This window comes from Notamacropus eugenii, chromosome 7, assembly GCF_028372415.1.
Source record: "Notamacropus eugenii isolate mMacEug1 chromosome 7, mMacEug1.pri_v2, whole genome shotgun sequence".
In the NCBI taxonomy this organism is placed as follows: domain Eukaryota; kingdom Metazoa; phylum Chordata; class Mammalia; order Diprotodontia; family Macropodidae; genus Notamacropus; species Notamacropus eugenii.
The window spans coordinates 59,010,465-59,036,631 of NC_092878.1; the positions used below are offsets into that span (position 1 = coordinate 59,010,465).

General features: G+C 37.9%; 1 protein-coding gene across 17 annotated transcripts in view; it reads left to right on the plus strand.

Annotated features, from left to right (window-relative positions):
- TTLL5 (tubulin tyrosine ligase like 5) overlaps positions 1–26,167 on the plus strand; it is a 387,986-nt gene that overhangs the window by 212,884 nt on the left and 148,935 nt on the right. For all 17 annotated transcript variants that reach the window (XM_072623508.1, XM_072623502.1, XM_072623503.1 and 14 more), the window contains one exon: positions 17,593–17,747. In XM_072623508.1, coding sequence (XP_072479609.1) covers positions 17,593–17,747 — 155 coding nt within the window. The remainder of the gene's footprint in view (positions 1–17,592; positions 17,748–26,167) is intronic.

Here is a 26,167-nt window from a genome sequence, read left to right on the forward strand (position 1 = left end):
AAATAGATATGGGCTTCATTCAGTATTAACTACTGTCATGCATCTGAACAGGGCCACTGGTCGAGCAAAGCATAGAACTTCCTCACCTTTTGACTCTACTGGCTATAAAGATTCCTTGCAATGGGTTTGTTCATTGCCTAAGAAGTTATTTTGGCATTTCGAAATGAAGCTCAAAGAGAAGTGACAAAACTGGACTGCGTTGCCTCACTGAAATAGTTTCAAAAGCTTCCTTAGGTAATGTGATGAGGAGCTATATTGTTAAGAGCTGTTTGCCATCTCTGAAGGGGAAGACCTTTAGGAAAGGGGAATGGAAGCTTCAGGAAGGCAAGAATGCCTTCACCTAAACATCCAGAACATTCAGAATATTCATTTCTTCTTTGACCTTTTGGCATCTAATCTGCCTGAATATTCACACTACTTGCTTTTTTCATTCAATCAGCAATCATTCATTAGATATCTAGTATGTTTCAGGTGCTGTGCTAGGTGGTTTGGACACAAAGGAAGAAATGGAGTACTTTCTGTCCACCTCATTAATCGTGAAATCAGAAAAGAGATCATGTAGAAAATGGAGTTTGACCAAATGAGTACATGAAGTGATGGATTCACACAACTTAGAGGAACAAGGAAGGTATTACCTGTCAGGTACATGGGTACAGGAAGAATTCACAACCAAGTAATAGGGTACAGAAAGAAAAATGGACAATCTTGATTACATAAAATTAACGGTTTTTGCGAACAAAACCAATATCACTAAAATTAGAAGAGAAACAAGTAAATGAGAAAAAAATCTTTCAGCAAGTTTCTCTGATGAAAGTCTCATTACTGAGATATATATATATGTATATATATATACATACATACACACACACATATACACATGTATATATATAAACACATATATGCATATATGTATAGATTAAAATTTATAAAAATAAGAGCCATTCTCCAATTAAGAAATGGTCACAGAATATGAACAGACAGCTTTCAAAGCAAGAAATCCAAGCTCTCAATAGCCATGTAAAAAAAGTTCTTAGTCACTAACAATTAGAGAAATACAAATTAAAAAACCCTAAGGTTCACCTAAGACCTCCCAGATTGGCAAAGTTAACAAATAGGAAAACAAATTCTGGAGGGGCTGTGGGAAAACAGGTAAATCAATACATTGTTGGTGGAGCTATGAGTTGACTCAAGCATTCTGGAAAGGGAAACTATACACACAAAATGATTAATCTGAGAATATTCTTTGACTCGATGTGCAGATATTAGGTCTATTCCCCAAAGGGATCAAAAAAAAAAAAGAGGAAAAGGATCCAAGTGTACAAAAATATTTATACCAGCTCTTTTTGTGATGGCAATAAGCTGGAAACTTATTCCCCATCAACTGTGCAATGGCTAAACAAGTTATGATTGTATGAATATAATGGAGTACTCTTCTGCTATAAGAAACCTGACAAGACCTATATCAACTCGTGCAGAGTGAAGTTAGCAGAGCTAGGAGAATAACTTTTAAAATAATAATAGTATTTTAAAGACAACTATGAAAGACTTAAGAGCTCTGATCATTGCAGTGTCCAACCTTGATTTCCAAGGTATCTCCTAACAGAGAGGTAATAGACTCAGAGTATAGATTGAAGTATGTTTTTTGGAAATGGCCTATTCTAGAATTTGTTTTATTCTCCTATTCATGTTTATACATGGGATTTTGTTTCTCTTAATGGGGATGAAGGAGTGTTTGGAGGGAAGATGGAAGGAAGAAAATGTGAACTCTTTTGATTAAAAATAAATTTTTTAAGTGAACTTTGAACTGAGTGTTGATGGGAGTAAAGGGAATCTATGAGGCAGATGGAAAAAAGGAATATTCCATACACAGGAATAGAGACAAAGATCTGAGACATGGAGAATCATGTATGAGAAACAGCAAGAAGGCCAGTTGGACCAGACTGTAGAATGTGGGAAAGCTAGATTCAGGACAGGTATTGAAGGACTTTTAAAAGTCAGAGAGAATTTAAATTTTGTCCTAGAAACTATGGAGAACTACTGAAGTTGATTGAGTAAAAGGGTGAATTGGTCATATCATGCTTAAGAAAAATCACTTTGGCAACTATGTGGAGATTGGTTTGGAGAGGATAGAAACCCAAAGCAGGAGGACTGCCACAGTAGTCTAAGCAAGAAGTGGTAAGGGTTTGAGCTGAGGTGGTGGCCACCTGAATACCAGAGAGGAAAAAAATATACTGTCAGGCAGTATATACACAGAACAATCCAATCCCTTTCATACCTTCTCCATCTGGACTGAAGACTTTCCTGTACCCTCTGTGGAACCAAGTCAGGTACCACCATTAGCTGCTATAAGTCTCCTTAAATAAAGGTGGAGGTGAGAACTGGACCTGTGATTTCACTGACATAGAAAAACCACAGATAAAAAAACTTCCTCTACTAAAGCAAGTTGGCACCTTCTCTACAGCTATCATTAAATAGGCAGTAAACAATTAAGCACCTACTAGTACCAGCTACTCTGCTAAGCACTGGGGATACAAATATGCAAAAGAAAGTGTCCTTACTCTCAAAGAGCTTACAGTCCATTGAGGGAAGACAACACACATGAGCTGAAAAGTAGGAAGTGGGAAGGAAGGGGAGGAGAAAGTATGCAGCCTAGGGGCATGATAGAAAAATCCAAGGGAATACAATCAAGGGAGAGATGAAGACCTGGCAAGCCTGGACACCCTCCTTTACCAGTGACTTTGGGAACAGATCTTTTCTCTCTTCAGTCAGAGGGGCAGAAGGTACCAAGGGTATTAAGAAGACGTGAGTTCTATGCCCTGTTTATGATTTTATGAATCTTCTAAGTCTTAGAATCGCGGGGAAGTTAAGTAAATTGCTGAAGGTCACATAGCCGGTTTATGTCAAAGATGGGCCTTGACCTTTTTGCCTTGAACCCTTTTCTGTGTTAGAATGATAGCACTTCAGCCTGTACCTGATCTAAGTCTTAATTCTCTGTTTATTCACTTGTTGGCTAAATCCACGATCTCAGACTAAAAAAATGACCCATTGTGGTTTCACTTTCCATTTTTTAATCACTACTTGTGTGGCTGTTCTTCCTTATTGCTGGAATAGCTATAGGGGTGAGTTGGATGGTGCTGCTTCCTTCTACCAAGGTTGTGATTCCAGTTGACTCATGAGGACAGTGGTAATAATAACATAGTAGGGAAGAAGGATGGTTTGGGAGGAAAGATAATGTTCCTTTTGGATTTGTTAAGTGTGAGATGCCTGTGGGACATCTAGTTCAAGATTTCCAGAAATCAGTTGGTGATATGATACTGGATCTTGGAAGAGGTTTTAGAGCTAGGTATATATGTAATTGAATCCATGTAAGTTAATAAGATTACCAAGCAAGATGAAGAGCAACAGTCTTAATGTGGAGTCTGCAGACTTTTAAAAAATAAATACATTTTTGATAACTGTATTTCAGTGTAATTGGCTTACTTCCTATATATTCCTATATATTTTATTCTATGCATTAGAAAAACATTTTTTCTTAGAATGGCTCCATAGACTTATGACTGACAAAGGGATTCCATGATACAAAAAAAGTTTAAGAATCCTTAATAGAAAGGGATAAAGGAATTCTCATTTTCAGAGCCCTAGGAGATACCTGTGGTTAGTGAGGCCTGACCTTGGATGACCCAGCAAAGGAGACTGGGAGGAGAATGAGGAAAGACAGTATCATGAAAACCTAGAGAAGAGAACCTGTCCAGAGGAGTTGGTGACCAAGTGTCACTTAGTAAGTTACAGAGAGGTTACTCTCAGTAAGAATTGGGGGGTGGGGTGGGGTGAAGGAGTTAGATTTCAGAATTAAGTTATCACTGCTAACTTTGGAGAGATTAGTTTCAGTTAATGATGATATTGGAAGCCAAACTACCAAGAGTTTAGAAGTGAGTTAGATTGATTTCTCAAGAAGGTACCTCAGAAAGAGGAGATGGATAAAAACTAGCAGTGATGTGAAGGTTTTTTAAGGATGAGGAAGACATGGTTGTATTAGAAGACAGCAAGAGAGAAGCCAATATATGTGGAGAGATTAAAAATTAGGGAGAAAATGAGCAAATAGCTGATGAAGACTAGAAAGGATGAGACAAGAGAGCACGTCCAAGGATTTGCCTTGGCAAGGACAAAAGCTACCTCTTTAACAGGGACTGGAGTGAAGGAGAAGGTAGTGAAACAGAAGATCTAAGTGATGGGAGATAAGAAAAGGAGAGAATTCTCTGTGAGCTCTTGACAAGTGTCCTCAATTTTGGATGAGATCTCCAGATAAGAGGGTAATATAAATAAGTGAGGTGGGAGGTTTGGAAGGAATGAAAAGGTTTGGACTAGCTCCTTTAATAAGGGGGACAAAGAATTAGGTAGGCGTAAAAGGATTGCCTTTACTTTGGTGAGAGCCCTATTGAGATTACTTAACATAATTCATAGTAGAACCAATCATAGTTTTATGATTGTTTTTTACAGTTCCCTTCAGGAACATGAGAATAATAAATACTAAATAAATGCTTAAGTTTAAATTATTACCTCCCTTTTAAAAATGTCAACCTTTTTAGGGACAAGGATTTTGCCTTTTTTCCTTTTATCTCACGTAGAGCCTTGAACATGGTAGGTATTCTGTATATACTTGTATAAATGAATGTTTCAAAATATTGAATTCAACAAATATTTATTAAAGGCTATATGCTAGGCCTGGAGATACAAACATAAGAATGAAATAATCACAGTTCTCAAGGCCCTTTTGTAAATAATGAAGTACAGGGGTTCTTAATCATCCCTCCCTTTTGAGGGTTTCATGGATAGATTTCATTTTGATTTCAATATAATTAGCTTCCTTTAATATCCTATGTACTATATTTTATGCATTTTAAAACATTCTGAAAAGGGGATCCATTGGCATAACCAGGGTGCCAAAGAAGTCTGTGACACAAAAATAGATTAAGAAGCCTTGCTATAGTGCAAAGAGCACAGGATTTAGAGTTTGAATTCTGTTTGAATTCCTGCTTTGTGGTCTTGGGCAAGTCACTTCATGTTTCTCCTTTCTGAACTGTAGGAGTTGGACCTTTTCTCTCAGTTTCCCTCCAACTCTAAGAGCATATGCTATACAGAAGCAAGGAAGTGCAAAGTAATTGAAAGAAAGAAAGTACTTCCAACAGAGGAGATTAGGGAAGGCTTCATGGAGGACTTAAAGAATAAAAATTCAGAGAGAAGAGTGAAGGAATAGAGTGCATTCCAGGCATGGCAAATGGCTTGGAGATGGGAGATAGAGTATCAATAAGCCAATTTAGCTGGAACATAATGTGCATGAAAGGAAATAATATTAAATAAGACTGAAGATATAGGTTGGAGCTAGAAAATGCCAAGCTTAGGGGTATATATATTATGCTAGAGTAATAGAGAGTCACTTTTTGAGCAAGGGTGTTACATGATCAGACCTTAAGAGTCAACCTTCTTTTGAACATTCAATATTGTCGTTTATTGCCAGACCCAGGGAAATAGCATGGTAGAGGTTAGATAAGATGTGGACAGCTAACATGTGGTGTCTAGGTCAAATATAATCCTCTTGACTCTGGTATGACCTTTCCCCCCTCAGATTTTCAGAAAAAGACAGTTGGTTTTTAACCTAATTAGCTACCACCACACATGAATCAGTAAGCTAGTAGTAACGCTTAACCACTTGCTCTCTACCACTACCTGGTACAGATACCACACTAGCAAAGTTAAATCAATTGATGATTTTAGCTGAAGCTTGATATTTTAATTATATAATTTTATTTAATCCATATATATAGACTTCTTTTCACATGGCTATTTAAAACAACAACACCAACAACACTGGAAAGCCTCTGTGGTAACACAAAGCCTTTGGATGTTAAAATTGTATGGGTTATAAGTATATTTAGTGACTCAGTCAGAGCAAAACCATCATAGTTAAATGAGAGAATTGGCAACAGTACTGCTTTTATTAAGTAGCAGTAACAAGCAGTAACATTTGGGCGGGCCGCCTGGCCGGAAATTGGCCTCCTCTCTGTGTTTCTTTCCCTTTTTTTCAGTCCATTACCTACATTTAATCCTGCTATAACTTAAACACCTGTCTAGATGGAATTTATGAAATGTGTCCTTACCCCACACATTCAGATATTTGCTCACCTGCCTTACTTGGAAGGCTGGCTCTAAAATAAACACTATTTTGGTTCTAGAAGAAAAATGGACTTAGGTCATGGTAGTGGACATGGAGAGGGAAAAGAGAGTTGGATGCCTAGATAAATGCCTCCAGGATAATTACAGAAAAATAATTAGAAGAAAATATGGTAAGACATCTGGTAACAGACACCAGGGCAAAGTAAGTGGAAGGGTTATATAACCAAATTTACCATGAATATATTCATTTACCTAACTAGATGAACTCTGCTTATTTTTAAGTTTACATGCCCAGTTTTTAAATCCTCATCACCATTGGTGCTTGATATCCTACCCACTTTTGTATATTTTTAAAAAATTTACTCCTTATATATGCCAACTTGTGGGCTTCCAAACACTAGTGAAAACAATCACCTTGAAAAAAAAGCCTGCTAGATTATTCCCCTGTATTGGATGTGAGTGCATATTTTCTCCTCACCAAGAGCATCCTCATTTTTGTTTGTTTTTGAAAGTTCCCACTTGTTCAGGGAATACTGAAAGTATTTCGGACATGGTCAACCTAACAACATTAAATGGCTCTTTGATAACTTAACTTTAGGTAAAATAATGTTATAGGACACTTACTTACATGGGAATAAGGCTGTCTTTTAGGAGAAACATTCCTGAGTGGCAAATTTTTAACTATAAACGCTTAAATTCTTTCTGACACTTGAGACTAATCTTTATACCAATTCTTTCTTTCCACAACTTTTCCTAATTAGATGCTAGAGGGTTCTCATTTGGCAGACCAAGCAAGAAAAACAGAGAAATTTCCCTTCACATACCTCTCTGGTACCTGGTGGCCCCAGAGTTGTGAAGGGAGGGGCTTGATGTTGCACTGGATATCAGAGTTTCTTCACCCTCACCTATGTGTTTTCATTGATGCTTTCCCTAGTTTGGCCAGTAATATTGTTTTGAGGCCTGAATATCAAGATTGTCCTGAGGGCAACTGTGTTCTTCCCTGTAATCTGAAGTTGAGGGAGATTTGGATCTTTATAAATTTACTACATTTTGAGGAGACTTGAGTAATGTATAACCATATATTGGTAAAACAACATTGATGAACACAGCCTCATACAGTGTATGGCTATATCTCCACTACGAAGCTTCTTCCTTCCTTTTGTTTTCCTGATAATGTAGGTGGGAAGTGGATAGGGCATCTTTTGAACTATAAGAAGGTAGTTATTAGGTACATGAGAAGAAACCACAAGTCACGGAAGAAACCGGAAGGCATCGTGGGCCTATTGTAAAATTACAGAAAGAGCGTGGGCCTAAAAGGCATGACTTGGTTTCAGCTACCAGCTCCACCACTTAGTAACTGTACAGCAGTAAGTTTCCGACTTCTCTGAACCTCGGTTTCTTCATTTACAAAATGTAGTTAATTCAGTTTAACAAACATGTATGACGTGCTTACTGTGTGTAGAGCCTTGTGTTAGATGCTGGGAGAAGTGTAAAATATAGATAAGGCATCATCTCTGTCCTTAATGGTGCTTACAATCTAATAGGGAGATAAATGTACTTGAAAAAATATACTCACAGCATCACATGATAAATGCATTCACTGGGTTCAAAGTGATTGTAAGTCATAACGGACGTTTTTTGTGGGGAGGGCATAGAGCATCAAGGACGGCTTCCCAGAAGAGGAGGCATTTGAATTTATCTTTAAAGGAAAACAGAAGTGACATTCATGCCAATTATAATGATTTTATGAAGAAGCTTAATCAATATAAATTAATTACCACAAAAGGGAAACCAAAAAAGCTCAGAAAATACCTTAATCAGCAGACATCTGACTTACAAAGACAACACTGGGTTGGAATATGAACTAATGTGTAAAATGTAAACAGAAAAATGATTGGTTATTAGCAGCAGTGTTTCATAAAGCAGAGAGAAGCAGCGGACAGTAGAACAAGCTTAAAGCACAAGCATCCCAAGAACACTAAGGACAAAAATGGAAGGTATACAAAAACAGAGGAAGAATGTAAAATGCATTTTGAAGTTATTATTACAAACTATTTTCTCTCCTAAGAACAGTACAATATCACAGTCACAGACATGTTTATGACACCAAAGAGAACAAAGTTGAGAACAGAAACTGAACTGGAACAAGTTTATGTAGAAGAGATCTGTGCTGAAGGTGACCCAGTCGTTGATTATATAAGGAAAATACAAATGAGACAGAAAATGCCAAAGACATGGAAAAGGTATTGCACCTTTTTTTAAGGTACAATAAAATACACAGAATAGGGGAATGAGAGAGTGGCAGTAACCACCAACTTATATGCCTATTTATCCATTTAGATACCAATATATACTAATTAATCATATACACATATATATACACACACATATCTATGTGTGTGTATGCATGTATGTGTGTAAGTATGTGTGTTATATACATTATATGTGTATATTATATATGTATATATTATATGTGTATTATGTTATATGTGTATATATTATATATATGTACATATTAATTGAGGACATCCTTGATGAGTATGACTCATCAAGTATAAGTTGACTGAAATTTTTCAGGTTATAAAGCAAGAGGAGGTTATCCCCCAGGAGTTCAAGGATGCCTCCATTGCCCATCTCTATAAAGGCAAAGGGAATAGATTGTCCTGTGACAATCACAGTGGGGTCTTGTTCTTAGTCATTGCTGGCAAAATTCTTGCTATAGAGTCCTGCTGAATAGGCTGATCCTTCACCTGGAAGATGGTCATATACCTGAGAGCCAGTGTGGCTTCAGAAAGGGCCAAGGAGCAGTGGATATGGTGTTTGCTGCCCGACAACTGCAGGACAAATACCAGGAATAGAACAGAGGTCTGTACACAACATTTATAGATCTGACTAAGGTCTTTGACACTGTTAGTCATGAGGGCTTATGGAAAATTATGTCAAAATTTGGTTGCCCAGAGAAGTTCATCAGTATTCTAAGTCAATTTCATAATGGCATGTTTGCCCAGGTTCTGGATAGTGGACAATGCTCTCGTACTTTCCCAGTCACCAGTGGAGTGAAACAAGGCTGTGTGCTTGCTCCCATGCTTTTTAGCATGATATTTTCAGCCATGCTGTCAAATGCTTTCAACGAGGATTAACATGGCATAAAAGCCAACTACCGTACTGACAGTAAATTCTTCAATCTGAAAAGGCTACAAGCCAAGACCAAAGTCAAAGGAGTGTTAGTGCATGATTTTCTATTTGCAGATGATTGTGCACTCAGTGCAGCCTCTGAAGTTGAAATGCAACAAAGTATGGATCAATTCTCTGCTGCCTGTGCTAATTTTGGCCTAATAATTAACACCAAGAAAACACAGGTGCTCCATCAGCCACCACCATATATCATCCATACATGAAACCATCAATTACAACAAATGTAGTTTTGAATACTGTGAATAAGTTTACTTACCTTGGTGGTGTACTTTCCAGGGATGTAGACGTTGACAATGAGGTTGACACATTCATTGCCAGAGCTGGCTCAGTGTTTGGAAGGCTCCAAAGAAAAGTTTGGGAGAGAAGAAATATTAGACTGACTACCAAACTGAAGGTCTACAGAGCTGTTGTGTTGACCTCATTGTTGTATGTCTGTGAAACCTTGTCAGTCCACCAGTGCCATGCCAGGAAACTGAATCACTTCCATTTGAACTGTCTTAGAAAGATGCTGAGTGAGGATCACCTGGCAGGATAAGGTGCCAGACACTGAAGTCTTTGCTCAAGCTGAACTGCCAAGTGTTCAAACTATGCTTCAGACAGCTCAGCTCCAATGGGCTGGGCATTTTGTTCAAGTTCAAAATGTACACTTGCCAAAAAAACTATTTTATGGAGAACTCACATGGGACAAGTGATCACATGGTGGTCAGAAGAAGCAATACAAGGACATTCTCAAGGTCTCTTTGACTGTGCGACCTGGGAGACACTGGCATAGGACCACTCAGCATGGTGTGACCACATCAGAAAAGGTGCTCTGCTCTATGAGCAAAGCAGAATTCAGACAGCACAAAGGAAATGTAAGATGCCCAAATTTGGAGTAACCATCCCAAATATTCACATGGACTATCTGTGCCCAATCTGTGGTAGAGCATTCCGAGCTCATATTGGTCTGATCAGCCGCAGTCAGACACACTGAAACTTGACTTTATCATGGTGATGTCATTTTGGTCCTCTTCAAGAACGAATTACAACAACCAACCAACCAATCTGAGCAGAACCAGGAGAACATTGTACACAGTTAACAGTAACATTGTGTGATGATCAACTATGATTGGCTTAGTTTTTCTCAAGTAATATAGTGAGCCAAGACAATTTCCAGAGACTCGTTATGGAAAATGCTATCCACATTCAAAGAAAGAACTATGGAGTATGAATGCAAATCAAAGCATAATATTTTAACTATTTTTATTTTTTGTTTTTTATGGCTTTTTCCTTTTCTGTTGCTTCTTTTACAACACAACCAATGTGGAAATATCTTTACATGATTGCACATGTATAACCTATTATCAGATTACTTGCCATTTTGGGGACAGGGGACGGGGGGGTAGGGGAGGAAAAATTTGGAACTTAAAAGTTTATTTAAAAAATGAATGTTGAAAACCATTTTTACATGTAATTGAAAAAAAAATAAAATACTATTTCAAAAAAAAGAATCTAGAATCCTTTGAAAGGTAAAACTACAGAAATAATCTTGTTCAATAGTCATCTGATAATAGATATTAAATGAGTCATAAAATAGAGAAATATATGCTTAGCAAAGTTGTTTGTCAGTGTTTTGAAGTTGATCCAGCAGAGTCCAAGTTGAGGAGGGATTCCCTGGAAATGTTAGGTTCTCCAGATTTGCCAATGATGATTGATATTGTTGGTTGATAGCTGGAATTTATATAGCACTTTGAGGTTTGCTACGTCATCTCACAACATCCTCATAGCAACCCTGTAAAGAAGCTGCCATTATTACCCACATTTTGCTGATGAGGAAACAGAGGCTAAGAGAGGCTAAGTGATTTGCCCAGGGTCACACAGCTAGTAAAGTCTTAGTCAAGTTTTGAACTCAGATGTTCCTGACTCTAGGCCTAGCACATTAGTCACTTAGCCATCAAGTTGCTGTGATGATATTGTGCCAGTTACTTCAAGCCATAGAAGATCACAAAGTCTCTTGGAAGAATCCTTATCATCCACATAGGAAAGATGAAGTATATGAAGCATATCTTATTGCCAACATTAAAATATTTGGATGGGCATCTTATAGAGTTTGTCCATTGGCATATATATATTTGAGACAGCATATGTGGGGAAACAAACTGGCCATGCAACTGAACAAGAGGAAAACTTCAGAGATCCTCCAGTGACCAATGAAAGCATAGGCCCATTTTTAAAAACACCAGCCTTCTGCCAGTGTTGCTTTAAGGCAGCAAGATAAAAATTAACAATTCATATAACGTAAAAGCAATGGAAAGGCATGTGTTGGATATGTATGGACTGCAGTATATAAGCAAGAAGGAACTCTCATAGAGGAATTGTATAAGAAGAAACAAATTTCAACTGTTCATGTTGGAAAAGATAAGGGATGATGGATAGGAGCCAGGATACTCTGCTGGTTCTCTTATGACTCCCTGAGAAATTAGTGAAAGACCTCTTGCATGTTGGGTGGACCCTCTATGTCAAATTTATGGGAATACATGGATAAGAGGCACACAGAATGAACACAGAAGTATAGATTGTGGTATGCATTATTGACAGGAAGTTTCAAATCAATAAGATTACAGATCCATGTAGGTGAAACAATAGACAGCCATGTCTCAAAGGGGCTGGAAGAAGCCCTTTCCATTAAGGGTTCCTCAGTTCTGGGCTTTTGTGGGCTAGAATCAGTTTTAGGAGAGTCTAGCTTCGAAAGAGAGCTATCTTTGTAATTGCCCCTGACCAGGCAAAGGAGTTTGAACTTTACTTAGTAGTTATTAGAGGGACACTAAGGATTTTGGGGCAGAGGAATAACATAATCACATTTTTACATAAGCAAAATTAGTTTGGGAGTAGTGTAAAAGATGAATTGAAGAATGAAGGAAAGATGTAGGGGGCAGAGCCAAGATGGCATAGTAGAAGGATGGACCTGCTTTAGGTCTACCCCAATAGCTCATAAAATACCTGTAAAAAATGACTTTAAACAAATTCTGAAGCAGCAGAAGCCACAAAACAACAGAGTGAAAGAGATTTCCAGCCCAACACAGCCTGGAAGGCCAACAAGAAAGGTCTATTGCACTGGGTTCAGAGCAGAATGCAGACCAGCCTTGAGTGGGCAGTGCAGCAGGGACAGGAATGGAGCAGGCTTCAGGGTGTGGAATCACGGGCAGCAGCTGCAGTTCCCAGATTTCTCACCCAACAAATGCCAAAGACAACTTCAAAGGTCAGTGAGAAAGCTCTTTCACCTGGGTGAGAAGGGAGCAGGGTCTGGCCCCAGCCCCAGCCCCTGGGAGGTGGAAGTCACTGCAACAATATCCCCTTTTGGAGCCCTTGGCCAAAAGACACTGGGGGAATCAAGGATCTGGATCTCAGCCTTGAGTGGCAGTCCTGGGGTGAGGAGAAACACTGGACTGGTGGAGCTGGTGGAGGCTCTGGATAGGAATTCTACTCACAGATCCTGCGCAGAAAAGAGTACTTGTGATTGCTCCCAGACCAGAGCTCAGGCCAGGAGAGGAGTAAACTCCTCTCCTTTGATTGTGCCACCTTGGAGGAACCAAGAACTTACAGGTCCCTAGAGTATACCCTCCACTTGACAAAGGACTCCAGAGTCAAGTAACTGCTGGGAGAATACCCAAAAAAGGGAAAAAAATAAGACTATAGAAGGCTACTTTCTTGGTGAACAGGTGTTTTCTTCCATCCTTTTGGATCAGAAAGAACAATGCATACCACCAGAGGAAGACATCAAAGGCAAGGCTGCTGCATTCAAAACCTCCAAAATAAATATCCAGTGGTCTCAGGCCATGGATGAGCTCAAAAAGGATTTTGAAAATCAAGAAAGAGAGGTAGAGGAAAAATTGGGAAGAGAAATGAGAGCAATGAAAGAAAATCATGAAAAGCAAGTCAACAACTTGCTAAAGGAGACCCAAAAAAATATTGAAGAAAATAACACCTTGAAAAATAGGCTAACACAATTGGCAAAAGAGGTCCAAAAAGCCAATGAGGAGAAGAATGCTTTAAAAAACAAAATTAACCAAAAAAAAAAAAAAGAGTTTCAAAAGCTTACTGAAGAAAATAGTTCTTTAAAAATTAGAATGGAGCAGATGGAAGCTAATGACTTTATGAGAAACCAAGAAATTACAAAACCAAACCAAAAGAATGATAAAAAAAGAAGACAATGGGAAATATCTCATTGTAAAAACAACTGACCTAGAAATTAGATCCAGGAGAGACAATTTAAAAATTATGAGACTACCTGAAAGCCTTGATCAAAAAAAGAGCCTAAACATCATCTTTCATGAAATCATCAAGGAAAAGTGTCCTGATAGTCTAGAACCAGAGGGTAAAATCAATATTTAAAGAATCCACCAATAACCTCCTGAAAGAGATCCAAAAAGAGAAACTCCTAGGAATATTGTAGCCAAATTTCAGAGTTCCCAGGTCAAGGAGACAATATTTCAAGCAGCTAGAAAGAAACAATTCCAGTATTGTGGAAATACAATCAGGATAACACAAGATCTAGCACCTTCTACATTAAGGGATCAAAGGGCTTAGAATATGATATTCCAGAAGTCAAAGGAACTAGGATTAAAACCAAGAATCACCAGCAAAATTGAGTATAATACTTCAAGGGAAAAACTGGTCTTTCAATGAAATAGAGGACTTTCAAGCATTCTTGGTGAAAAGACCAGAGCTGAATAGAAATTTGACTTTCAAACACAAGAATCAAGAGAAGCATGTAAGGTAAACAGTAAAGAGAAATCCCAAGGGACTTACTAAAGTTGTACTGTTTACATTACTACATCGAAAGATAATATTTGTAACTCTTGAAACTTTTCTCAGTATTTGGATAGTTGGAGGAATTATACGCACACACATTCTCACACATATATAGTCAGAGAGCACAAGGTGAGTTGAATAGGAAGGTATGATATCTAAAAAAATAAAATTAAAGGGTGAGAGAGGAATATATTGAGAGGAGAAAGGGAGAAATGGAATGGGGCAAATTATCTCTCATAAAAGAGGCAAGAAAGCTTTTTCAGTGAAGGGGAAAAGGGAGGAGGTGAGAGGGGAAAAGTGACACTCATCACATTTGGCTTAAGGAGGGAATAACATGCATACTCAGTTTGGTATGAAAATCTATTTTACACTACAGGAAAGTAGGGGAGAGGGGAATAAGTAGGGTTTGGGGATGGACAAGGTCAAAAGAGAAAATAGAATCAATGGGGGGTCAGAATAGGATGGAGGGAAATATAGTTAGTCTTACACAACATAACAATAATGGAAGTCTTTTGCAAAAGTACACACATATAGCCTATATTGAATTGCTTTCCTTCTCAATGGGGATGGATGGGGAAGGAGGAAGGGAGAGAAGTTGGAACTCAAAGTTTTAGGAACAAATGCTGAGAATTGTTTTTGCATGCAACTGGGAAATAAGAAATACAGGTAAAGGGGTATAGAAACTATCTTGCCCTACAAGGAAAGAGAGAAGATGGAGATAAGGGAAAGGAGGGGTATGATAGAAGGGAGGGCAGATTGGGGGAATGGGTAATCAAAATGCATGGCATTTTTGGGTGGGGGTGGGGAGATATAGGGAGAAAATTTGGAACTCAAAATTTTGTGGAAATGAATGTTGAAAACTAAAAATAAACAAGAAAAACAAAAGAACTTCACAATCATCAAAGACACAAGCATTAATTTCAGTATCAGCATATGAAGAAAAACAAATCAAGATTGCATATAAATTTGTGTATTTCTTAGTATCTTAAAAGATATGTTAAATTTAACAGTACAGTCAAAAAAATTGCCTTGTTTGTTTGTATCCTTTCTTAAATTCCCTGTTTTCTTTCAGACCTTTAAAAAATATTGCTCCCCAGTTAATAAATGGTCAAATGATATGAACAGACAGTTTTCAGAGGAAGAAATTAAAGCTATCTAGAGTCATATGAAAAAATTATCTAGATCCCTATTGATTAGAGAAATGCAAATCAAAACAATTCTTCTATACCACATTATACCTGTCAGATTGGCTAACACAACAAAACAGGAAAATTAAAAATGCTGGAGAAGATGTGGGACAATTGGAACACTAATGCTTTGTTGGTGGAGTTGTGAACAGATCCAACCATTTTGGAGGGCATTTTGGAATTATGCCCAAAGAGCTATAAAAATGTACATACCCTTTGACCCTGTAATCCCAGTTCTAGGTCTGTATCCCAAAAAGATCATACAAATGGGAAAAGAACCCACATGTACAAAAATATTTTTAGGAGTTCTTTTTGTGGTGGCAAAGAACTAGAAATCGAGGGGATGCCCATCAATTGGGGAATGACTGAATAAATTGTGGTATATGAATGTAATGGAGTACTATTGTGCACTTCAGAAAAACCTAGAAAGAGTTACATGAACTGATGCTGAGTGAGGAAAGCAGAACCAGGAGAACATTGTACAATTGTACAATGACTAATTTTGATAGACTTGGCTCAACTCCAAAAGGTTCATGTAGGAATATGCTATCCATATCCAGAGAAAGAATTACAGAGTCTGAATGCAGATTGAAACATACTATTTGCTCTCTTTTTTGTTTTGTTTTGTTTCTTCTTTCTCATGGTTCATTCCGTTGGTTATAATTCTTCTTTCTGACATGAATAATGTGAAAATATGTTTAATGTGAATGTATATGTAGAGTCTATGTCAGTATATATCATGCTGCCTTGGGGAGGAGGAAGAAGAGGGAGGGGGAGAAAATTTGGATTTCAAAAGCTTGTGGAACTTAATGCTGCAAACTGAAAATAAATAAATTTTTAAAAATCTTTCATTGATAATATTTTTTCTTTTCCATTTTGCATCCCTTTTACTACCTACTAAATCACCCTACCTCTCCCACCAGTAGAAGTCCTCTCTTATAGCAAATGGGTATAGTCAAACAAAATAAATCACCTCTTTGACCATGCCTGAAAAATGTATGCCTTATTCAGTTCCTCCAGTTCATCACATCTTCCTTGATATTTTTATTCCTCCTTCCTACATTACTTCCTTCTCTGGTCCTGACCTACCCAAATTTTACTCATCCTTAAAGACCCAGTTTAATGCCAGCCCTAAAGTCTTTCCTTACTCTCTTGTCCTAATGTTATTAGGACATTGTATGAAAACTCCTGTAACACTCCACTTTCTTACTTCTAACTTGGTACTTATGTTTTTTTTTTTACCTGATATGAATTGATTGGTAGCAAGCTGTAGTAGTAGAGAGATGGCCTTTGAATCAGGAAGATGAATTCAGTGATGTACTTGAGGGTCACTTATTAGCTCATACAAATCACTTAACTTCTCTAGGGCTATTCTCTAAAACTTTAAATTGCAGATAAGATGCTGATCTGCATTGGTAGAGTTCTCGTAGAGAGTTTCCTACACTGATGAAATCATAAGTCTCATTCAAAAAAAAAACCTTTCAAGTCATGTATTGATGAAAGTAATAACCCCTATGAGTAGGGAATCTCTCTTATCTTCTTTATATTCCCTCTTCTCAACCCAACAGCACCTAATGTAGTACATGAAACTACACTAGAACCTGTATTGCAGTGGTCCTCAGAGTCACATAGCCAGTAAGTATCAGAGGCAGCACTTGAACCAAGGTCCTCCCTGACTTTGAGGCCAATTCTATAGCTACTCTACCATGCTTCTTTTTTCTTCATGATAGTGGCTGCTTAATCACTGTTTTTGGCTTATTGATACTATCTCAGATTCTACTCTGTAGTATGAATCTGAAACTCCTGCTACTAAACTCCTGCTACTTTTGGGTCCTTTTGTCTGATTTTTTTCATGTTGACTGACATCTACCAGTTATTTAATTAACAACAACAATAATAGCTAAATTATAGATCTCTTTAAAGTTTGCAAAGCAGTCTGTGTGTATATCTATACATCTATATCCTTATGCAAATATATAGATATATAATCTCAGATCATTCTCATAACAATCCAGTAAGCTTGATGCTGCTATTAGTCTCGTTTTCAAATGAAGCAATTGAGGCTGCCCAGAGCCACCCAAGTCCTGTGTCCAAAGCAAGATTTCAACTCATTTTCTAAACTTGAAGTTTATTTAGCTCTATCCACTTGCACTGCCTTGCTGCCATCTAGGTTTCACCTCGGTACTTTCTGAAACTGTGTAGCTCGAGTGTTTTATTTTGTTTAGTTTTTCTCTGTTTTCTTTTTTAGGTAACAAACCTGAATTTGGCCAGTGGAGTCACAAATCGAACAGGTGCTACCACTCCCCCTACCCTTCGCCCAGTACACAGTCCTGGAGGTCCAACATGGTCAGCACATTCAGACCCTCAAGTCCCTGAAAGCAGGACTAGCCCACCAGTAAATAGGTATGCTAAATGATGTGGGACTTAGTTTGGGATTATGTAGGAAGAATGAAAGGCAGAGAAAGTATAGAAGTATAGCTACGTATGCATGTGTCTTTTTAAAGTTTATGATGAAGTGAACAAAATCCTTAATGTCAGTTTAATGAGCTAGACAAGAGGGAAGAAGTATCATTTAAAAATAATTTTAAAGGACAGAGAAATGGCACCAGATATAAAGACCATGACAAAATTCATGCTATGATGGGAGTAGCTTGTGGATTATGCAAACTTACTACTTTCTGCCATATTCAAAATACCCAGGTATCAAAAATGTGAGATCTAACTTTCCTTTCCTTTGGGACTGAAAAAGGTGGTAAATACAATGTGGCCAAGAGGGTGATTATGTAATCCTAATAAACTTTCCTTTAGGTGTTCCAATGTATCTCTTCTATTTGTTCTCTCTCCAGTACCCTGTTGGCATTCTGCCTTATCCTGAGTTTCAGAAAAGTTACTTAGGACTTGGGCATAGTTTTAATACCTACTTATTATAATTGTATTAGTTAGACTTACTACTTAAGTAGCTTGCTTCAGAAAATTCATCTCTTCTCAGGTTCTCTGAGGCTATGCCAACAGCACACACGCTCTCTGACAAGGGGAAAAGTTCTTCAAGTATGGGTCTAAAAACAGACCCTATATTTTTTGCCTAGCTAAAATCAGAGAAATTCATTCACCAGGTTTGCTGCAAAGTGATGAATTTTCCACACTAACTCTGGAAGACCACTACTGTTGTAGAAGGGTTGCAATCTAATTTTTTTTTTTAAAAGAATGAAATGAAACTATAGATTCTTAAAATATGTAAATATTCTTTAATATGTGAGATAAGTATGTTCCTAAATAGTTGGCTATAAAGAGAAATTCTGCATGTAGAACTTTACAATCTTACTCTGCTTTTATCCCAGGAGAGATTCTCATTCTTTTCTAATACAACCCAGGGGTACTAAAAGTTTTAACTTGGCCTGAAGTAACCCTTGTTTCGCAGAACAACTTAGGATATTAGGTCATTTCCAGAATCATCTCAGGAGATGTATGTAGTTCTGCTGAGATTTCCTAAAGATCCCTGAAAGTAGATTTAAACTTCCAGGTCAGTCATACAATTAACATGACTTCCCTGAAGTACTTAAGTGAGGATGAGTTAGGGTCTAGCCAACACTGCCCAAATTCAATGCCATACAGGATCCCTATCTTAATTCTTGTCTGTGGAAGCATTTGTTACTTAGAGAATTAACCCAGTTTATTGATTTCTCATTTTTTACACAGTTAGAGGTAAGGTTGGATAAGTTAATTAAATACTGGAATAGAAGCCCAAAGATGTAAGTTTTATTCCTATTTCTGACAGTGACTTACTTACTACCTGATGTTAAGCCATTCACTAAATCTCTTTTTTAGATAAACACACTTAATTTACAAACTAGGCTATTTTAAGAAATTTCAAGATTATCTACCTATAAAACAGATTGATCTCCCTAGAAATGAGTGCTAAGTAAATATAAGTTGCTATTCTTTTTATTATTTCTATTGTGACAATGAGTTGCAGTATTTATAAACCTTGATAGTTCACCGAAACAATGGATAATCATAGTCTTCATTGGGCTGCCCTGTGAATTAGAATGAAATTGGAAGAGAATCCCGTTATTGTTTATAGCTTTCATCTCAACATGTTGGAGGATTCGGTGACTTGGTAGCCACAGGAATGAAAACTAGTGACTCACAAAAATCCTGCAGTGTGTTCTTTTTTAATTTCCCTGTGGTATTCCTATTGTTCTTCATTTTTATGGATCACACAAGTTTTTCATCAGACAACCTTGTTCTTTCCTTACTTCCCTCCCCCTCACTTTGGAAATAACCTCAAGTGTGACCCGAGGGCTTTTGTCTCCCATAGGTCAATGTGAGCTCAGCTCCTTAGGTCCCTGCGTTCTTTCAGTCTGTCTGGAGTTCATGCTTTGTTGTGGGAGAGGAAGGCAGAAAGCCTATAACTTGCCCAGACAGTCTGAGGCCTGGCCATGTAGCTCCCTAGACACAGTAGAGTTGGACTTGGCCAGCAATTCTTCTGTGTTTCTTTTCAGAGGGAATATGTGAGATTAACTGTAGGCTCTTCTCCAGAAAAGAAAAGATTTGGGGTCAAAATATGTTTAGGACTCCAGTTATCAAGGGCTAGAGTGTGTCTTCAAAACAAGGTAGGCTCTTATTTGGAAAAGAATATGTCACTAGAACTTACAGGTATGGAGTGCTTACCACCAATATGCCCCTTTTAAAAGTGACTATTATGGTTTCCAGATTCAGATGCATAAGTGAGTTGATCCCTTTCTACTCAATAAATTGTGTGTTTGGGAGAGGAAGAGAGTGAAAGGAGAGCAGAGACTTTTCATATTATTTTATCCAATAGAATCATTCTTTCCCTAGACACAATAGATAATTAGGTGCTCAGACTTTATTAATGTTGGTTTCTCATTGCCAGACTTCTGCAGAACCTAACCACAACAGGAAGGGCACATTTTTCTTTTTCTAGCACTCATTGAGTTAATAGAACAGTTTTCCTCTGTGGGAGCTAAAAGGGTTACTTACTGTGAAGTCCTGGCGGCAGCAGTGGCTGCTGCTGCTTTGAATGATCTGGGAAGGACAGGGCCTCAGACAGCTTGGCAGAAACCTGAGGCCCTGTTTTGTTCCAGTCCAGCCCTTCCTTGTGGATAGAGCTGTCAGGGAATCCCACGATTGTCTGGCTTCTGCCCTTTTGTGTGTTTTTCCAGAATTTGTCACTGAAGTATTTTTATTCATTCCTGGCTTTTTAACGCATGGAACCTAGATATTTGTCTATTCCTTGACACTTAAGGTGGGCAAGGTTTGAAAATTGTCCTGTTTTGCATCAGCTGATCCTGCTAAACTGCTTTGTCACGTTGTGCAAAGGAATGGTCCAATCATCTTTGCAGAAGAGTGCTTTCTGGCATCTTTGTCAGAGACAGCTCTGGGCCAAGCACAAATTGAACAAAATGGATTGTTGTCAGTTCCTCATTGTTCCTGATGAGTATGGATCAAAATAAAATACCACATCTGAGAATTTTGAATGATGAGTTCGTCATCATAGCTCATTGTTCTTTTATCTTTTTAAGAACCTTTTAAGAACCTTTTCCGCTGTTTGTTTTCAGACATTTAAGGTTCAAGCTTAGCTGATTCCCTTTCTCTTCTCTAACATTGCCTCTTTCAAGTATTGAAGATTTAGGTCGCTGCATTGGAATCCTTCCATGTTCAATAGTCACCCTAAAAGTATTTATTGAAATCTTCTAAATGCCTAACATTTTGCTAGGTCATATGATGTGTTACCAAAAAAAAAAAAACCCATAGTTTATAGTCTGGTTTAAGATATAAGGCAATAACTTTTTGTCAGCTCTCTCCAGCCCTGAGTTCTGCTTTCATGCCTCTGATACATTGGACCAGGAGCAGGAGTAAACATATTCCTTGCCCCTGATTTTTCTATAACCACATGAAAGACATTCTTGTCGCTGTCATCTACTAAGCCTCTTGGTTATTCTTCCTTTCTCAAGAAGTTCAGTATCTGTCTTAAAGTCTTTCTCTTTACCCCCATCCATGCCCTAATATTTGGGCACTCAATATATAAATTGTTGTCCCCTCAAACACCTTTCACTCCCACTTTATGAATTTCTTCAATTACATGAGCTGTATCTTTGCTCTACATCAGCCACCTATAGATATTGTCATAACTTTGATCTTACAATCCCCTCTATTTTTACTATCTTCAGTGATTCAGAATTCTGTAATCTTTCTCTCTGATAATAAATTCCTATCTTGCCTCACTGCTATGAAATGTGTTGTTTGTTTCAGCATGACCTCCAGTCCCTCCACTCTTCTCTTTTCTTCTGGTGCATCACCTCTTTACTGGCATTACTTTCTTGTATCTTAGAGTTTACAATTTCAGCTATATATTTTTCACCTTTGAATTCTTTGATTCCTTATCTTTTTGCCAGTCATACATTGCCAAACTAGGTTCTCAATACTAGGTTCTCCCATCATCCATCTTTTCAGCGCATTAGTCATATGCTGCAGAACACTACTAGAGAAAATCATGAAACCATGCCTCCTGATCTACCAAATTAATACTACTACAAATTAAGATTATCTAATTTCAGTTGGATCTTTAATGACTATACTTTTATTCCTCTACTCTTTCCTCATTTACTGTCATCCTTTGCATAGTAGATACTCCAACTTCCCTTTAAGACCCTTTCACTTCCTTGTGTCACCTCTCTCAGAAGAAGACCTCTCCTCTTGAACTTCTCTTCCACAATGCCAAATACGATTTTGTTATCTACCATGCTCTCTCCTTCATTCCGTTCTTTGAGAAAGGCGGCCTACTTGCCCTAGGGAGTCCCTCTACTTACATTGTTTATTCCACCTTTTTTTCTCTCTTCTGGGAACTTTCCCTTCTGATCACACCTTCTCCTTTCCTTTTCAGTCTCTTCTAATTCAGCGGCTCCTTTTCTGCTACCTACAAATATGCCCAAGTCTCCCCATCCTTAGAAACAAATACATTCATCTGGTTCTTCTGTCCCCTTAAGTCATGATGCTATCTGTGTCTCATCTCCTTTTGGAAACCAGATTCTTCCAAGGGGTCACCTGTGCTCCCATTCTTCATGTTTTCACATTCTCACACTTCTCTATCCCTTCTGTTCTAGTTTCTAATACTACCACTCGACCAAAACTTTTCTGTATTGTTACCAAAAATCTCTTACATGTTAAATTGATGACTTATTACCAGTCTTTATTACATTTGCCTTCTCTGTAACTTTTGGCACTGTCAACCAGTCCTTCTTCCTCAGTACTCTTTCTTTCTCTGGACTTCTCTGATACTATTCTGTCTTATTTTTCATCCTACCTATCTAAGCATTCCTTCACTGGAATATCATTCAAGTCTCACTACTTAAGCATGTGTTTCCTGAAGGATCTGGCCTGGACCCTCTTTGCTCCATTTTCTTTTGGTAATCTGTTCAGCTCCCATAGGTTCTCTTATCATCTCAATGCACATGACTCCCTAATTTCCTGATCTCTGGCTCACGTTACTGTTTCCTAAAGATTTCCATCTTCCTATGCTTTATATTTTCTCCCAAACCTGTTCTGCCTCCTAAATGATTTTTCTATAGAGGATACTATCATCCTTGAAGGATATAGTTTCAGCCTTCATCCATTACTCCCCGTATCTAATCAGTGGCCAAATTTTATCATTTCTACTTCCATTTTAATTCTAATACCCATCCCTTTCTCTCAGTTCACCTAACTTCTCCTCTACAAGTTTAACCTGTAGTCATCTCTTAACTAGAATATTATGTTAACTTCCTAAATTATCTCTCTACCTCTAGTCTCCTTCTTTTCCGGACTATCTTACACACAGCTGCCAGATTAGTATTCCTAGAGTACTTTTCTACTAATAAATTTACCTGTACCGTATTACCTGTAGTATAAAATATAAACTGCTCAATTAGAAACTTGAAACCCTGCACAATTTGTCTGTTACCTACCTTGCCAGATTTATTTCCTATTTCTTCCCTTCACACACTCTACATTCCAGCCAAACTGATCTGTCCTCTGTTATACTCTGAACTTGACCTGCCATTTCCATTTCTGTGCCTTTGCATAGGCTATACTCCATGTCTGAAATACATTTCCTCCTCATCTCTCCCTCTTAAAATCCTGTTTTTTCCCATTTGAAGTCTTTAGTGACCCACCTATTTTTAAGTTCTCTGCCCTTCCTGAAATCACTTTGTAAATATTTTTATACCTATTGTATTCCCCCAGTAAACTGCTTAAGGTCAAGGACAGTTTGATTTTTATCTCTATATCCCTAGTATAGTATCTTGCAGGTAGTAAGTGCTTAATAAATGTTTGTTGAATTGTGTGATACAGACCATTCAAGAATAAAAAACAATTTATAGTATGAACTACATTTACTTGTCTATATTTTTATTATACAAAACAGTCAAGTTCAAAATGAATTAAAGAAGGGAGATCTATGAAAGGTACACAGTGGCTTCATAATCATTATGGAAACTGAAGCCAAGATGTCAGCAACATTAAACTGAAACCTGTGGGTAAAAATGGAACTTTTACACTCTGCCTAGTAAGAATCTTGTCATTCCATTTCTTAATGTATACATTTACTCTGAGAAGAATGGGACAATAGCCCCTGGTTAACAGAGAAAAGAGAAGCTTAAGCCTGGGCCTGTAGGATAGCAACTACCTTTTAGACAACCCAGCAGCATGAAGAGAGCTAAAAGCTACACATCCTTTCCTTGGATCCCTTGGTAGGTGTCAGACTAGGATCAACACACTACCCTTCCCTTCAGTTTGACCTTCTTTGTTCCTCATCAGGCCCTCTCAGTGCTCTCCTTTTGGTTGCTAAAATTTTCATTGAAGCTTGATGTTCCTGCTAGTGTACTTTCACATTTTCCATCCATCCTGGGGGTTATTCTTTGAGGTGGTTTTTCTCTGTAGGATCTTAGAGCTTATAATTTGGTACTTTATCCTAGTATATAAACACAATTCTTTTGCCAAGAAGTCAAATAAAAAAAAGATAAACCTCAGAAAGTTTTTCACAATTGTTTCCTCTTTCAGAATTATAAGGAAGTCTGATTTCACTCCTTATTCCTCTTTCCTTTTTTCCCTTAAAATAATCTCCCTTCCCATTCTTGCTCCCACCTTTACTTCCCTCTGAGCAAAGTTTAGTTTCTTTACTGTGTGAAGATCTATACATTTCTATTTGGGACCGTTCCACTTCTTAACTCACTCTATGACCTATAACCCCAGCAAGAGACTTCACCTCTCATTGTAGGGCTAAAGGGACGATTTAAAGTTATTGCCTTATGTTAACCTGAACTTTTTGGCAGATTCTATTGCCACTCATACATCAAGAGTGGCTGGGTAACATGTATACTGTGCCAGGACCAGAATGACTAGGCATTGTGCCAGATATAGACAGCTTGGGCAACCCAGCTGCCCCACTGAATACTAAGGAAAGAAATTAGGAAATTTTGGAATTCATCCAAAAATAAAAATGGCTAGGCTTCCTGCCAAAGGCCAGGCTAGGTGGATTGGAGGACATGGGCGTTGTGCCAGAGGCATGGTGAGGAAAGTATAGTACTACTCATCTCTGCAAGCCAGAATGTAATTCATGTTGCTTTGTGATGTGCCATTCTTACATTTTTTTATATTTTAGCTTAAATAGATTTGTATCCAGGTGTCTAATGTACAAATGTTCAAACAAGATAACCAGTCTTAAAGTCTCTTAAGATTTCCAACAAAGGCTCGGAAATGTTGCCTTGTTTTTTTTTGTTTTGTTTTTTTGTTTTTTTTTTAATTTAACTTTTAACATTTATTTTCACAAAATTTTGGGTTACAAATTTTCTCCCCTTTTATCCCCTCCCCCCCCAGCCCCAAGCATTCTAATTGCCCCTGTGACCAATCTGCTCTCTCTTCTATCCTCCCTCTCTGCCCTTGTCTCCATCTTCTCTTTTGTCCTGTAGGGCCAGATAGCTTTCTTTACCCCTTAACCTGTATTTCTTATTTCCTAGTGGTAAGAACATTACAGTTGATCCTAACACTTTGAGTTCCAACTTTTTCCTTTGGAAGACAAGCAATTCAATATAGGCCAAATCTGTGTAGTTTTGCAAATGATTTCCATACTAGTTGTGTTGTATAGGACTAACTATATTTCCCTCCATCCTATCCTGTCCCCCATTACTTCTATTCTCTTATGATCCTTTCCCTCCCCATGAGTGTCGACCTCGGATTGCATTCTCCTCCCCATGCCCTCCCCTCTATCCTCCCCCCCACCCTGCTTGTGCCCTTGTCCCCCACTCTCCTGTATTGTGAGATAGGTTTTCCTATCAAAATGAGTGTACATTTTATTCTTTCCTTTCGTGGAATGTGATGAGAATAGACCTCATGTTTTTCTCTCGCCTCCCCTCTTTATCCCTCCACTAATAAGTCTTTTGCTTGCCTCTTTTATGAGAGATAATTTGCCCCATTCAATTTCTCCCTTTCTCCTCCCAATATTTCTCTCTCACTGCTTGATTTCATTTTTTTTTTTAAGATATGATCCCATCCTCTTCAATTCACTCTGTGCACTCTGTCTCTATGTATGTGTGCGTGTGTGCATGTGTGTGTGTACTCCCACCCAGTACCCAGATACTGAAATGTTTCAAGAGTTACAAATATTGTCTTTCCATGTAGGAATGTAAACAGTTCACCTTTAGTAAGTCCCTTATGACTTCTCTTTGCTGTTCACCTTTTCATGGTTCTCTTCATTCTTGTGTTTGAAAGTCAAATTTTCTTTTCAGCTCTGGTCTTTTCATCAAGAAAATTTGAAAATCCTCTATTTC